We start from the raw sequence: 16,412 nt of genomic DNA on the forward strand, positions 1-16,412 counted from the left end.
CAGCTTGCTCTATCAGCTTAAGTGTAAATCGTCAACGTTTTGTGCTGAACTTTTCCCATCTGGTGTTCTTTCACATCGTATAACGTGCTCCATTTCCCAAACTGAAGGTACTTGAGTAAATGTCTTGTTGGCTGGGAGAGGCCTGAGATCTAGTATACGTTAATTTGCATGATGAGATTGTCCCTAGTAAGTAGAAGGAGCAATGTTCAAATTTACATTCGGAACTTGCTAACAAAACTCTTACTGATTTATGATTTCAACTTATGCTAGGAATAAAAGGATCACAAGTTATTACTTTGTTGTGAACTGTCATTGAAGTCTGTTGTGGCATTTAAGTACTTTAAAACTGGCAATCTCATCTCCAGTTGTGGGATGCTTGGAAAGAAGGCAGCACAATATTTATTTTCAGTCTATGAATGACAATGTGGAAAAACTTAGAACTTGTTCTGATAAAAAAATAAAAATGAAGGAATCCTAATACCTTGATGTATCAAATATGTGAAAAATTATCAGCTATTCTGACTTTGCTCTTTCTGTAAGGCAGAGAGAGTATGTTGTTCTACTATCTTCTTGTATCTGAAATCTTAATCTTGCTGCATTTAGAATTAGTTTTCAGTTGCCTGATTAGTTTTGTTACTGGGATATTAGTTATATTCTGCTGGCACTTCATGTTCTCTTCCTTTCTTATTTTGTCGTAGTGTGGGATTGCCTTACTTCAGGATTTAAATAGATGGCTTACATAAACTATCTGCAGGAATATCCTTATAATAAAAATGCTTGTGGTTACTTGTGTTAGCTACACCCCATTCTTTAACTTGCACACTAGACAGTACATTAAGTAGCAAGCTGATTTCCAGCTAAATACTGATTCTCTTAGAAAAAGGATGTTCTATTCTGGAAAGATACTCTGTGATAGAGGCACCGAGAGGTCCACCTTTGCATCATTGAACACTGATATTTAATACATTCAGATATCAGACTTACACATGCATTTGTTGCTGGTTTGTGTTATTCTACTCAGTGGAATTACGTGTGCTGTTTGTTTGTTTTTGTCTACAATACATTCTAAGACTGTAAGTCACTATATGGCCTGCATCATTGCCAGGTGCCTTAAATATTTCTATTTACAAACCTATACTATACCTTTACTATGCCTAATAGGGCACCTTTGCGTTTACAGTAAAGTTAATAGAGTTGGCCTGGAACTATGACAGTATTCTGAATATACTAGCAATGAGGATACGTGTTTTTTGTCACTTACGTATTGCGTCATTCTCCTAAGTTTCTGGCATCTCTTTCTGCTCTTAATTATTCCATTTTAAGGAATGTATTTACATTTCAATCTGGTTGCTGGGTGAAAATAGGGTGTTTAGTGTGAGTAGAGATACCAGATTCTCGCCAGAAATTTTAATGCTCCTTAACTGAAAGTTTTAAATTTTTTCTTTAGTTTTTGGTATGTTATACGTTTCTCTTGTTGCATAGTGTATATGCAGTGTTTATCTACTGCTTGGCTGTTTCGTATAAAAGGAAAAGAAAATAACCCTTCGGAATGCAGGCGAGCTTCTTTCTGACTCAGAGAAGGAAGATGCTTCTGGATTCAGTTATCATGGTTGGTTGGAATAGGTTTTTTTTATGATCTGGCAGAAATAACTTGTGTCGTTAAGACTGCTTGTGTTTTAAGGTTGGTAATTGTGAGTAATGTTGAAAATAATGCTAGGCAATGCTTACTTGTTAAAGGAGGCGTTTGCACAACCCTTTAACAACAGAAAGGAAAAATGAACAAAAAGGATATGCAGAGTTTAAAAGGCTTGCCATGTTGCAGACCTTTAGCATTACTTAAAGCCCCAAACACTCTCTTAAACTAGGTAATCCACAAACAGAAGGGAAAAAACCTCCTCCTAATCTACAGAATAAGTGGAAAGTATATACAGGTAATGCTAGAGGGCGTGTAGAAAGCTTCTAAGCTTTTGTTTGCCTTTAACAGAATGTTGTATAAGCCAGGGCATCTAGTCTGCTGTGCCAAAAAGAGATGTGAGCAGGGGGAGAATCAGGAGGAATTAGCCTATGTGAAAAGAGCACAGAGGAAACGAACCTTCTCTTACCTGTATTTAGAACCCACCATGCAGCAAGGACAATTGGGTTTAGGTAAGCAAAGAAATAAAGGAAACCACAAACAAACAACGTTTTTAGAAATAGGGTGATAAATTAAATATCTCCACTGTTACCATGTCTGTCATAATGCAGGACTGTATTAGCAATTAGATAATAAATGTTGGACTCTGCTCTGGAGCTGTGTTCCTCTAGCACTGAATTTAAGTCCATGCTTTCATTTTTAGCTGTGGATGTGGTGAGATCCTCGCTTCATTGTGAGCAAAATTTGTCTCAGAAATGCTTGCCAGCTATTAGGTTTTTGTTTTTCTTTTTTTTTAATCATCTCAAGATTTAGAAGGATCTCATTGCTGGGACCTTTTTAAAGCTTATTTAAAAAATATAAATAGAATTTCACATGCTAGTATGATTTATAATTATGTATTTAATCTTGTAAAGTAGTTGTGAGTTTTTATGTAATATTTTCATTACTTTGTTTCATATAGTTATTAATATTTTCAATAAAATTCTTTTACAGTCCTACTTCGGACTACTTTGGGCTGTTCTGGGCATACTTGTGCTCCTTTGTCACTAGGGGGTTTCTCCTCCTGCAGTCATATATTGATGACTGCACCAGTAAATTAAAATACTTGGACAAAAAGCCTTTTCTTCCATTTGGGTAAATACAGTGCTAGAAACAAATTGGGGAGACAAGTGAAGAATAGAATCGGTTGGATCACTCGGGAGTTCATGGCAGATAATGATAGTACTTGTGTAATTTTTCATTTAGGAGTTTTTTAATTTTTTGATGGGGGGTGTCATGAGTGTCACAGTTCCTATTACTAGTATTTTTCTACTCTCTTATAACCTCTGTGCTTCTGTTGACTGTCTAGAAAGACTGCTGGTTATACTGAAGTAACTAAGTCTTGGGCATTAACTGGCTAAGAAGGGAGATGAAATAATTTCATAGGTAATGGAGTCAAGTTTCCATACCTCACTATAGTAATTCTGTTCTTCTGATTCATAAAAGGTAGTTAGCTATGCATCGATCAGGTCTGGTAATAAAATGCCTGTCTAGCCTTATGCTGTCAGTTACAATTTTTTGATTCTCTTTCCAGCAAGGAGCTGATGGTTTCATATATAAAAGATAGCTCTGTCTACATGGTTTGGGTAAAGGAGAGGAAACTTCATATTCCTTCTTCTACTAGTATGCTATAAGTGAAATTCCAGGCTTGAGGAGCAGTGGGTTAGTAGGATTCCTATGTTGTTGAAAGAACGTCACGTGTGGCCCAAAGCCAATACAATACCCACCCCTTCCACCCATTTTAGGATTGTCTGCAATATTCAGTAATGTGTCTTAGTTTCATATGGGCCCGTATTTGTACGTCAGCGTGGTAAATATAATTGGGGTGGAGGAGGAAGCATCCGAATCGAGACCATTAGATAGCAGTATTAATTTATTTGCAGCTTGTCTGATGAGTCTGATAGCATAGGATGTGTTAGGCTGGATCTTTCCCATGATCCGCAGTGATTACAAGCTCTGCAGAATCTGCTTTATCAGACTCACACCTAGGAGGAGTGTCTGAGGTAGTTGTTTACAAACCTCAGCTTTCCCGTTCTGTCCTTTAGATGCAACCCGTTAATGTCTGATGTGAGCTGCACTTGGACTGTATGCTGGGAAGAATGCTTGTATGCTGCTTGTATTGTATGCTGCTAAGCCAGTTCTTTAAAAGAAGCCCCGTGGTTTATTCTGGGGGTATCTGCTCCATATATAAATCCGTGAGGAGAAAAAGGCAGTATTTCAGAGCAGGTATTGCTCCACGTCATCATTGACCCTGAATAAAACCTCAAATTCACTTCATCAGTGAAGGTGGTTTCTGTCTGCTGTCACCTCATCAGCTGTTGAACTTCTGTCAAAAGTGGTGCAGAGAGGAGTTTAAAATTAAGCTTCCAAGGGTAACCACACTGGTCTTAGTACAGTGTTTCCTGTATCCGCATAATCCACGCTCATGACTAGTCACTTGTACTGTGCTCAAGGTTTGGAAGAAATAGCTTTTTCCCCAACATGGCATACAGTTATTTTAAGGTTCATTCACAGGGGAATATTTATTACTACAGAAATGCTAATGATGATGCTGTTTACTATGTAAATATAATATTAAACTTGATATAGAATTTTAAGGGTTTTATTGGCTTGTTTTAGGCTTATTTGTTAATTCAGGTGAATTTTAAAAATATCCTTGGACAGCATTGAAGACTAAAATTATGGTTTGTCTAGTTCTGAGTGTTCCTTGTACTATTTGTGTTTATATGCTGGTTTATGTTTTGAAGGTCTGGAGCCAAGCTAATCTCTATATTTCAGTGATAGAAACATCAATATATTTTTGTTGTTGTTTAGTCTGTCTCTTTCTCCATAGGGTATGCAAAGCTCTGTTTTGTTTTTAGATAATCCAGTTCAAGCTTCTCTTCCTTTTTTTCCCACCCATGCTATAGCCTCTTCCTGAAAGGAAATTCAAACTTAGTTCACCATTGGGAAATTTGCCTTAATCTTGAAACAACAAATCTCTGTAGCTAGTTTTTCTAAGGAAATACAATTTGTGCAATTGGTCTACCTCTGTCTGTGCTTTCCTCCAGTAGCTTTTGAATCTCTCAGTCGGTGATGACTTAATTTGGCAGATGCTTTGTGAAAAGTAGCAGATGGGTAGAGAAGGCATTATTTGATTTTCTTCTTTAGGGAAAGGCAGAAAGAATTGAACTGTGAGATACTCTGTTTGTCGGCCCCCAAGTGACCAGTCAGCATACGTCAGCCATGGAACTGTAGATAAGCAAAGCAATACTTTTGACCGTCTGACAGACTCCAAAAAGGAAGGTATGGGTTGAGGGAAGGAGCCAATGAAGCTGCAGAAATTTATGGTTATAAGGAGATGCAGGGGAAAAAAACCATCTCCCTCTTCAACTATATTGTGATTATTGGTTCTATAAACTGCTAATAAATAGCAGTGTTGGCTCTCTGTTGCTTGCTGATTCATTTTCACTTGTGTGGAAAATACGGTATTCTATCAAAATGAAGGGCCTGTCGTAGATGTTCAGTGTAACAAAGAACTGGAAACTGATTAAAGTGATTGCCTAGTATGTAATCAAAGCTTTTCTGAAATGGAAGGTGCCTTAAAACATGAAACGCTTGTCTGGAAGTTGTAATAACTTGGACAATTAGCTTGCATAACAGGCTTTTGAGAAAGTAATTTCATCTATTGTTTTATCGCTGTCAGGGACTTGAAATGTACTGGTCGGAATTGAAGATGAGGGAGTCTTGGTTTCTTCCGTGATTTTTCTTGAGAGAGAGTGAGCCTCTTTCAAGTCTTAGCATATACATCACTGATTCTGTTCAGTGATGTTAATGGAAGGTTGAGATGTACTTTGTTTGAGTATCAGCCTGTAGGCCTTGGTTCCCTGTCTGAGAACACTGATGATAATTTCATGAAAAATACTGAGTAAGTGCAAGCGTGATGGGGTTTCACTTCTTAAAGCATCGTTGTGTGGGATTCTTTTCAGTATGTAACATTAGTATTTTACCATGATTTTTTTATTATTTCATTGTAAAATTTGTAGAAATTAACTTAATAGATTTTATGCAATTTCAGACAATCGAGTTAAAAGTAGTTTCATAGAATTTCATAAGGAATTCAGTCTTAAAACCTCATGCTACGCAAACCCTAAGCTTCTATATCTATGTAGCTTCTATATAAATTGTGATTTAATAGAAAAGAATGAAAAGTGACTTTTTGACAGTGATACGAACGTTTTTTAGATAAAGTATTGAACTGAGGCAAAGTTAGCTTTTTACTGATGATTTAATTGAAGGTCCTTTAGCTGTCTATAGGCTGGGTGGATAAGCCCTAAATATGGCTCGTCATTTTCTCCTAATAAGAGTTGATAAAGTGCATGTTTTGTCTGTTGTGGGGTATAAACTGGCTGCCACATTTGCTTAACCTCTGCCTTGCTTTATTTGATTTGGGGGTGGTGTTGGTGGTGTTGGTTTTGGTATCATACTGCTGTGTAATTAGTAACATCAGCTTAGTTAATTTTCCACTTCTGAAGGAGGCCCAATCTCTTTTCTGTGTGCTTTTTTCCGCTACTTTGAAATTACAAAAAAGCTAGGGCTTCCTGCGTTTGATAGCTGGTATAGTAAACTCGTGCATTTTAAAGTTGTGTATACAACTTCAATTTTCTATTTATGCTTTCCTGAAAGGCAGCTCTTTAACATGGGTGTGGATTTTGCAATGTTTAAAGGTGTGAAGGGAATAAATTTAAAGCAGCTGCTTTGCATTAATACAGATTCTTTTCCTAGTAAGCGCCAAGTGCTTTTTTCATGCTACACGAAGTTTTAATTAAAAATGCAAGTTTAGGAGAAAGCCCGTTTCACTGTGAGATACGCCGATAGAGTAGAACTTCTCCTGAGGTCTGTTAATTCACTGGGCTTTTCTGCTGAAGTACTGTGTCCTCTGAGTCCATTTCATGTTGATCACCAGCTCAGGAAAGGCTTGGTTACACAGAGATACTCTGAATAGTTAAGGTGCATCAATTGAAAGAGCAGGGCTTACCTGCTGTAGTATAATCCTCCCAAGGCCACTCTACGCCTGAGAGGTACTGTCTGTGGAAGGGTTCATCAGTTTCCACCTCCTGAATGTTGAATTCACCACTCTGATTAATATGCTTTAACTTTGTGTGCTGATTACATGTTGGCATGGCTGAAGGTATAACTTGAGATCCTAATGAGTTACGGGTGAAGGAAGTGAGGTATAAAGTCCAGACCCAGTAATTTTTGTTGGATCTGTGATCATGATGTGTTGGCCAACTCGGGTGTGTCCGTATCACCCTCCTAAGACCAGGAACGTGCCGTATGGCCAGTCAGGAGAGGAGAGAGCAGGAGTACTAGTTCCAGCTGGTGGAGGAGGGTGGCATCAGTCAGAGGATGAGGTTAAGTATGAGGACAGAAGCATAGCTCAGATAAAATGAAGTTATCAACAGCTGATGTGAAATATACTGCTAATAATAACTGATATTTAAATAAATGCAGTCATTCTGATGGACTTTTAAATAGAACTCTAGTTTTTTATTAAATTTGGCTTTTTATTTTTAAAAAAAGCTTCTTAAAACAAATTAATCAGTTAATTACAGTGTAAATATACAAACAAATTACCACAGTCATTATTTCACGATCCATGGCAGTTGCCAAAGTACACACTTTTAGTTTGTGGCACGTAGTAATTTTCATGAGTGTATCCATCTATGGAAGAGAACTTTCGATTCCCTTGCATCTGCTGAGCAGCAGGAATGCTCATGGATGATTGCTGTGGACTGGGTGGCTTACAGCTATCTGCTTGTATGAGTTACTTGATTTGAGGTTTGGGCAAACTTCCGGAGAGTAAATACCTGTGACACAGTCTTCCCAGTATGTGGGTTGCAGTGGTATTGTAAACTGCATGTGTCACACTTTGTAATTGCAAAAATATACCCACACCCACTTGTTGATGCCAAATAATTCTAATGATGAGCATGGAAAGGCAAAATAGTTGTTTGACTGGAAGAATTTGGATGGTCTATTTGAGGGGTGCTGTCAAGGTTGAGTATGATAGGAAGCATGAATCTTCACAGCTGGTACTTGATAAATCTAATGAGAGGAAAAGGCATGGCCTACATCGACAGTTAAAAATAGAGGGGGTTGCATTTTCTTCTGGTGACAGCTTTAAATCTGAGCTCTGTTCTTGTCTTTTGGCATCTCTGCAGTCTCTTGATGAAATACGCATTTGTGAGTTACACAACTGTATGTTTACTTGCAAAGGAAGGTAATATTAGTACTGAGCAATAAATATGTCAACTCCTCCACTAAAAATATATTTAAAAGTGGGTAAACTTTTGAACAGAGTTTCTTTTCTGTTGATCTTTTCCCTGTCAGCCTAAACATGTCTAACACCTAAGTGCTGGCTGCTGCAGTCCCTTTGAAGCAGAGTTTGGAGCTCATATGACAATGCTGCAGCATTTTGGAATGTGAAGCCAGTGTGGGGGGAAAAAAAAAACCCAAGCAAAACCCCCCATACCTCCCTCCCTTTTCTTTTGGGAGTGGGGAGGGGAAAGGGGAATAGAGCTTAAACCTCTGCTGGCTTCTGTGCTCATAATGTTCTGGGTGGGATGGTCTCCAGAATGGATGATCTCCAGATGGGATCATGTCAGCCAGTTCTGACTACTGTGGGACTTCAGCAAACTGTCAGGGTTTCAGCAGTAGTTTATGTGTAAAGCAGTTTGTGGTCTGTTTTATATTATGCCTTTCATTCTGTAGCTTTCATCCTTTAAGCTTTTTGCGTGGAACTTCATGAGGCCAAAGAATACTAACAAGGGTAAATTACTCAAAGTTTCCAACAGAAAGAGAGCATTGGTTTTTTGTTAAACCTTCTTTGCTTTCTCGCTTGCCTACAGGAATTGCCATATGTATGTAGATGGTTTTGGCTCTGGCTGTAAGTTCTTGATTGACGCTTCCTGCTTGGTAGGAGTAGTGTTATGCTTTTACATCAGCTGCAAATGGTTATGAGTTATTAACTGACTGTGAGACTTCAAGCCAAGCATCTTGTGTTCCCTTTGCAGAAACGCAGCTGAATGGAGCTTAAAGGGCCACAGATGAAAGAACTTGGAACACCTTTCTGAAGGTTTAAGATGTGTCTGACAGTGACCTCCTTACCTTAGTAATAAAGAAGAGTTTTTCAACAGGAGCTTAGGATATCTTTACTCCAGCTTATTAATATACTAACTGGAATGGTGTTCTGACAACAGTTCTCCGTAGTAAAGTACTTACCCTACTACAGAACAGTATTATTTTCTCTACTGATAATGCAACTCAATGGAGGAAAGTAATGTTTTGATAAGCATGCGTGAAGATCGTTCCTTTCATGTGCGATACAGGTAAGACTGTATTAATTCTAGTATGGATGAATAAGTGCTGTTAATAATAGAAAACTAAACAAGTTGCAACAAATAGTTTGGTATCTCTGTTACTAGTGTTACTGAAACTGAAAGCTAAAATAACTTTTTTTTTCTTTTCTCGATTTTTGAACGATGAAAATTCACTTTTGCTATATAATAGATTATATTAGTATAATTACATGATTGCATAGTGTTGGAACTGTGTGCAGTTGCAGAATAGTACATGATTGTCTGTGTTTCTGATACAATGATATGAAGTATGATCCCTGCATGGTAACAGCTGCTCTGTCTTCTTTTAGCTTTTGGGCTGCATATGCAAATTGTTGAGTTTTGTCTGCTAAAGTTCTCTGTACTTGTCCCGTTACTGCTTCTATGAATGATGAATTTTTAGGTGCGCTGTCATCTACAGCAGTATTTTCCTTGCCTACAATAAAGAGATTTGATTGATAGATAAAACCTCCTGTGATACCTTGGACTAAAAGAGTACTGTTATTGCAAGTCAAGAGGGTTCGTGATTTCCCTTCTGAGGGCTTTTATAATTTTCCTTCTGGAACCCCCTTTACAGACGTGGGACAACATGCTAGCATTGCAGACTCCCCCTAATGAACCCGAACAACAGAGGCATTGTGTAGTGCGTGGTAGTTGGATGGCTGGTGTTTGGAAGGGTAAATCTTGCAGCTCATTCAATAGGAAGGGACACTGCAACACTGGAATGATTGTTTTAAAAACAAATAAAAAACATGATTATTCTTGTGTGCTCCCCCCACTCTCTCCCCTGTTCGTCCTTGCTTTGGAGGCCTTTTCCTTGCTAGCTAACAGGGACAAAGCACTACCCTTATTTGTAAGACAGCACATGCTACGGCTTAAAATTAATTCTGAAGACGTTCTGACAGTGTTAGATTGCTGTTAGATTGGTCTGCACTTCCGTTTCATAGAAGTACGGTGTTAGTTCTGGTTAGCAGTGCAGTCAGCAGGAGGAGCTTTTTCATGGTCAGTAGGGAGAAAATTAGCAAATAATCTGTAATTTACTTTCTGCTCTCTTTATTTTGCTGAAATCTTCATATGGTGGCTTTGACAGCAGGAATCCCTCAGTGTGTGAGCATGGTATTCCTAAGTGTTTCCTGAATGCATCTAGCTCCCAGCATTCCTGTAACAACTTTACCCACGCTGTTGCTGGTGCTCTTGGTCCTCCCCAGACAACTGTAGAAGATCCTTGCTCAGTCTTTAATAAAAGCAGGAGCTGTTCAGGGTACTATTATAGAAGTCAGTGGATGAAGAAAGCGGCATGGCCAATTGTCTGGTTTAAATTGACAAGCCAAAAAAACCTTCAGAAAAATTGGCAAGCAGAGTCAGGGCAAAATGTTGTACTACTTTATGCTGTATTTCAGTACAGGCTTGAATGATACTGATTAACAATAAAAATATTAATGGCCTTATTAAACCTTTCTGTAAGAACTGTAATCTGATGAACATTTTAAAAAATCAAGGCATAAACCTTTCAATTTTTTTAAATATTAAACTTTTCTAAAACTTAGAGAAACTGTAAATTAATTCAGTATATTGAACTGAAATTTTGTGATTAATTTCCTAGCTATAATTTGGAAAGGTTTTATTTGGTTGTAGTTTAAAAATTAATGCAGGAAAGAATAGGTCATAAATTGCTGGGGGTGGTGGTGTTATTTATCAGTGTGTAAAATTTTTTACCTACAGGTATTGTCCCAGGCTCGTTTGGCTCTCACACTGCTTTTTCCTTCCCACTGGTATTCCAGCAGCACTGACTTTGAAAAGAAGCTGGTGGCCCACTCCTGAGGAAAGGCTTTACTAGGGGTCTGTTTCTTACTGTGCAAGCTGTTTCTTTCTCCCCACTCTAGTTGACCAGTATCACTTTAGCAGCTATAAAAATGCTTACGCTGGTGGAAGGAAACTATTTTTTATTCTTATGTTCTTTAGTGACTGAAAATAAAATGCTGATGTTAAACGGGACTAATAAGTGATCTATAGAGTAAATATTTGTAGAACTCACTTGTCTTGGCCTGCTAAATTCATACACCAAAAACTTGTAACTGCTTTTATCTTGACTGAAGCAAAAGAAGCCAAAATTCAGGTGTGTGGTTTCTTCGTGTGTGAGTGTGTTGTTTTGTTTCTAAGTTTGCCATCGAACTTAGTTTGACTAAACACAGTGTTCCAGTGGAGCTGTAGTTAAGTTGTTTGGAGTGATCAATGTGGTATGCTGCTCATTATGTATTGAGACCAAGAATTAAGGGCAGGAGTCAGGAATAGTATGTGTTCTTTATTATAGAATGCTGTGGCGTTAGTAATTTTATGCACCTATTAAAGAGAGATAATAGGGTTTTTTTGTTTTGTGTCTAGGTATGTTATGTGTATGGACGTGTTTATGGCAAATTGCATGGCAGCCCCGTTCCCCCTCAGTGGCAAAAAATCCCCTTAGTGGGAACTGAACGGAGTAAAACTAAACTAATTATGTTTAAAGATTGTAGTAATTGATGAGTCTTCTTGCCTTCTTCTTTTGCCTTAGTTCTTACCAGTTTTCTGTTCTTTATTGTAAGATGAGAACAGCTGAAGGAAGGGAGACTCTAAAATGGGAGAAAAAAACGGAGGCTAGGGTGGAGGCATATGCATAGGGTTTATATTCTTGTAAGTATAAAGGTTCAAAAGAGAATGTGAAGAAGGTCAGAGAAGAACAAGGGAAAAAAAAGAAGGGGGGGGAGGGGGAGAAAAGGGAGCCAGGCAAGATGAAAAGCTTGGAGGGACAGATAAGGATGAGGTAGTTTTACAAATGAGAAATTATTCAGGAGATGCCAGCCTTTCAGAGAACAGGTCCAGGCAGCCATAAACAGAATAACAAAACAAAGCCCTGGATGAGTATTTCCACAGTAATATCTGGAAGAACATTATCCTGTTTAGCAGGAACAGAATTTCATTAGAAGTACACAGATGAATGGGCCTTGTTCTCTTCTCGTCTCTGCGGATTCAATGTGTCTTTTGTTTAGCCATTGAATGCTGAATAAATAAGTAATTCAGTTCAGCCCTGGGAAGAGAAGGTAATTTCATATTCTCCTTGTAACTATTTAATGACTTCCTAAAACATTGATAACCTAGCCCTGTCTAGTCTGCTGCCATGCTATTTAACCATTAGTAGTGACAGTTAAAACATTCCTAAGAGGTGATGGTTTTTTGACTGCAGAACACCTATGTAAATCTTTTAAAAAAAAAAAACAAAACAAACCAACTTGTGTTAATTTTTGTAACAGTCCTTTAAGGTAATGGAGGGGAAAAAACCTCCAAACCAGCCCAAACTTTCTCTGAGTCCAGTTTTGGTACTTGATGGATAAGCCTAGCAAATTTTTAAAATAACTAAATGATTTCATAGCTCTTATGTAATGCGAATAAAATATTAATATTGGGTACAGGCAACTGTGGAAATAAATACTACATTTTCTCTATTCTTTTTTTTATAGCTTATTTAGACTTTGAAATTGTAGAAGGTCAGTAAAAATGATCCAAATGGAATTACAGCTTTAATTTGCTGTCCAGATTCTAACAACCTGTTATCACAACCTTTCTAGAGTTGCACTCAAGAGTAGTGTTAAATTTTGGGTTCTTTTTTACTCAAACAATTACTAATTCCCATTCTCATTTACTTCCTGTAATTCTGGTTGAATTGAAACATTCTGTAATAACAGCTGATTTTCATCAGCCTGGATATAAGCCTTAGCTTCATAGTTATTTATGTTCTGTATGAAAAAACCCAAATCTTTCATTTTTATAAGTTATATTAAGTCTGGGGTTGCAAAGTCAAAAGATTATGTTTCAGGTTCCTTGATGAAATGGTAATGCTGTCTTGGCATTTGGCAGTCTTTGACATGGTGTGAAATTAATTGAATGCAGTATATTGGGAAAATTACCGGTCCATCGCATTCTCTGATACTGTCTTTGTCCCTTTTTAAACTGTGCCTTTTCTTCATATATTAGGTGGCTGACGCATCACAGTTGCAAATCAAAGCATGAATTTTTTTTAACGGGATAAATTCACTTACAAAACTGGAGTCCAATATAGCATTTTGGCTGTTATTATGTCACATACATATTTGGTGAAAGCTCTGCCCTTTTTAGCCGCTCAAGCTAAAAATCTAAAGAAATGAATGTGATTGTGTAATGGTCTAAATCTTTGCACTAAGGAGCACCATATTTTCTAGCCGTCACTTTAATTGGACATGTCAGTTAACATGAGGTGCCCGGAGAGGACCTCTTTGGATAGGATTAAGATTACCCAATGAAGTGTTTTAAGTCTTAAACCTTCACTTGCTGATGGTGTAATCATTTCTGCCTGTACTTAACTGTACTTAATAATTTCTGCCTTTTTCTGCCTTACATTCAACACATGCCCAATGTAATAAAAACCAGGTTGTGTGTTCTAGCAAATAGGAATGCTTTAACTTCTCTGGGAAGAGCTTCCAAACCTAAAAATACTGCATGTATTATGGATATCCAACCTGAGAAGTTGGGCCTGGGAAGAACTTCATGCCCGAGTTATCATTTGCTGTCTGCGTCTTTACCAACTACCAAGCATACAGTATTTTTAATCGCAGAAGTTAAATATGTCTGTCATCTCGTTGTGCTTAAGTTGTGGAATGTCGAAGACCAGCAGGTACGGTACTATTTTGTGTTGATAGCTTATTTTACTTATGATCCAAATTCTTCTAGTTCTCTTGAAAGTCATTGGATTTTTCAAAAATATTTCCTCCTTGCTCAGATTTGAGTAGAATGTTGTATAACCTGTTTTTTTCCCGATTTAGAAAAATTAAGAAATGTAAACATTGCAGGTATGTTAAACACTTCATCACTATGTCTCGTCAAAACAGCTGTCTTCTGGTGTTGTCATTAAAGTAACTTTTGGAACAGCAAACATTTGATTGTCGCTATTACTGATCTGTGCATATGAACGGAAACAGTTTTAGGAATAGAATTCTAAATGGTTTATTCTCAACCAGGTAAACATCAAATGATGACATAACGAGGGTATCTTTAATTACATAAAATGTTCTCTTTTGGAGTGCAAGCCCTTGCACTTACTGTGTAATCCATCTTGAAGAAAAATTCAAAACAGTACACAAATTTACAAAGTTGATGTCCACTTTTTGGCAAAATTAGCACTTTAAACACTTACAGAATGCCTCTTGCTGAGTTTTCTGTTTGAAAAATCTTTTAAAAGCAGAATGATGGTGGTTTTTGTGAGCTTTTTAAAATGCATGTATCTTGAAAAAAGCCCTAGAGAACCATATTGCTTCAAGATCAAGACCCTGAAGTCGTCTTCCTTCTCATCCTCCTCTCCCCTACCTCCCTCGCATCTCGGAACTGGAAAGTAGGAAATGTTTGTATATAATCATTAACACTTACTGAAATGTTACCTTTTGTACACTTGAATTCACAGTAGCAAAAATACATCTTAATTTTTTTTTTGGCAGCTGCAGTTCTCTAACAGCTTCTTTGTTCATTGTTCAAAATGTAATCTTCTGCAAATTCTGCTATAAATTCATTCATGAGTATCTTCTTTACTGCTTGCAGTATTTTGTACCTGTATAATTACACAATTAGTTGCTCATAGTAATGAAAAATATTCCAGTGGCTTCTGGAATGATGACATCTCAATTAAGTAACTTGAATCAACATACATTTTGTTGTTAATTCCATCTAGATCTTTCTTCTTTACCCTCTGAGAATTTTCATAGCAGTGCCACTATAGGAAATGGTGAAGTGCCAAGGAGTATTGAATTACATAGGAAACAACTTTGGGAAAAATAGTCACGGTCTTTGATACACAGGAATATTTGAATTTTAATTTTTTTTTTTTCCATAAGACCATAAGACATTTTGCGGGTAACTGTGGTATCAACCTAAAAATAAAGAGTGCTTACGTTTGTCAAAATCAGTATTTGCCAAGAACAGCTTGATTTTTTAGGTCACTTTTCTGAAATTGTCTAGATGGTGAAAACTCTGCATTGTTGAATCCTGCAGGTGCTATATATGGGCAAAGCAGTGTTTGGATTTCCTCCCTGAGACTTAAAAAGAAAGAAAGAAAAAACAAAAGTTGAAGCTATTTGTTCTAATGTTATGTTCGCTCAGCACTGTTGAAGCTGCGATTTCCATTTCAGCGTTAGTTTTTGTAATATTATAGTACCGAGCTCATTGCTTGTACTGTGGTGCTGACTCCCACTCCCTGTCCTAAACAAATAGAGACTCTCTGCGTAAAATAACCTCTTCAAAATTCAGGTTATTGGACAAAGTACTACATTTAGAGTGACCGTTTTCCTTTTTACTTAAATTGTGCAGGATGGAGGCTTCCTGCCTAGAGCTGGCTTTGGAAGGTGAGCGCCTGTGTAAAGCAGGAGATTGCCGAGCTGGTGTATCTTTCTTTGAAGCAGCTGTTCAGGTTGGAACGGAAGATTTAAAAACACTCAGTGCTATTTACAGCCAGTTAGGCAATGCCTATTTCTACTTGCATGAATATGCAAAGGCCTTGGAATACCATCACCATGATTTAACTCTTGCAAGGTAATCTTGTGTCTGTCTTTAACCATGTTCTCCATTTCATCCCATTCTTGTCGAGATGAGCAGTTGACTGTTCATTGTCCTACCAAACCCTGCTATTACTACCGGATAATGAGTGAATGTGGTGGTGGCAGAGGGGTCTGGCAGGTAACTTGATTGCCCTTTAACCTGGGAGCTAATACTCGCTCTAGCACTGTAATTCTAGTACTGACTGAGGCCTCACCAGGTTTGTGGGTAATTAACTGGCTTCTTTAAAACCCACCCTTTCTTTACCCTTTCCTGTTTCTAAAACTCAGTCTGTCTGGTTCTCCAGAATGTTAAGCTGGCTCTCTTGTTCACTAGGCAGAACTCACTCATGTTTCTCTGTGTAAGACTCGATATAATACTGTGAAATCTGAAAAGCCTGTGCATTTCATACACTGTTTATGCATCTGACTTTTAATGATTTGGTATAGATCCAATAAAAGACACAGGTACCTAATGTACTTAACCTCAATTTAGGCACAGATCTATTCTTCCCCCTGCCTTAACCTGCTCAAGTGCTGTAACCTCGTGGGAACTTGTTTTGTTGTGTTACTCCCCAAGTATCACGGTCTGAGTGGTTCAGCGGCAGTCTTTTGCCTTAGTCTCATGTAGAATCTCAAAACGTAGCATTACCTCTGAGCTTTCTGGGAGACCAGTATGTCTTGTAAGTAATGTAAGACTATGATAGTCAAGTAAAATGCAGAAACAGTTAAACCTCTTTCTAATGCTGGGACTGTCTTTCTACATAATCATTA

At 37.7% G+C, this 16,412-nt stretch overlaps 1 protein-coding gene across 3 annotated transcripts in view; it reads left to right on the forward strand.

Annotated features, from left to right (window-relative positions):
* The window catches only part of GPSM2 (G protein signaling modulator 2), a 31,812-nt gene that overhangs the window by 4,032 nt on the left and 11,368 nt on the right, over nucleotides 1-16,412 (forward strand). For all 3 annotated transcript variants that reach the window (XM_076337951.1, XM_076337950.1, XM_076337952.1), the window contains 2 exons: nucleotides 8,728-9,042; nucleotides 15,415-15,636. In XM_076337951.1, coding sequence (XP_076194066.1) covers nucleotides 8,981-9,042; nucleotides 15,415-15,636 — 284 coding nt within the window. In that variant the 5' untranslated portion in view covers nucleotides 8,728-8,980. The remainder of the gene's footprint in view (nucleotides 1-8,727; nucleotides 9,043-15,414; nucleotides 15,637-16,412) is intronic.

This window comes from Aptenodytes patagonicus, chromosome 5 (assembly GCF_965638725.1).
Source record: "Aptenodytes patagonicus chromosome 5, bAptPat1.pri.cur, whole genome shotgun sequence".
Classification (NCBI taxonomy): Eukaryota; Metazoa; Chordata; class Aves; order Sphenisciformes; family Spheniscidae; genus Aptenodytes; species Aptenodytes patagonicus.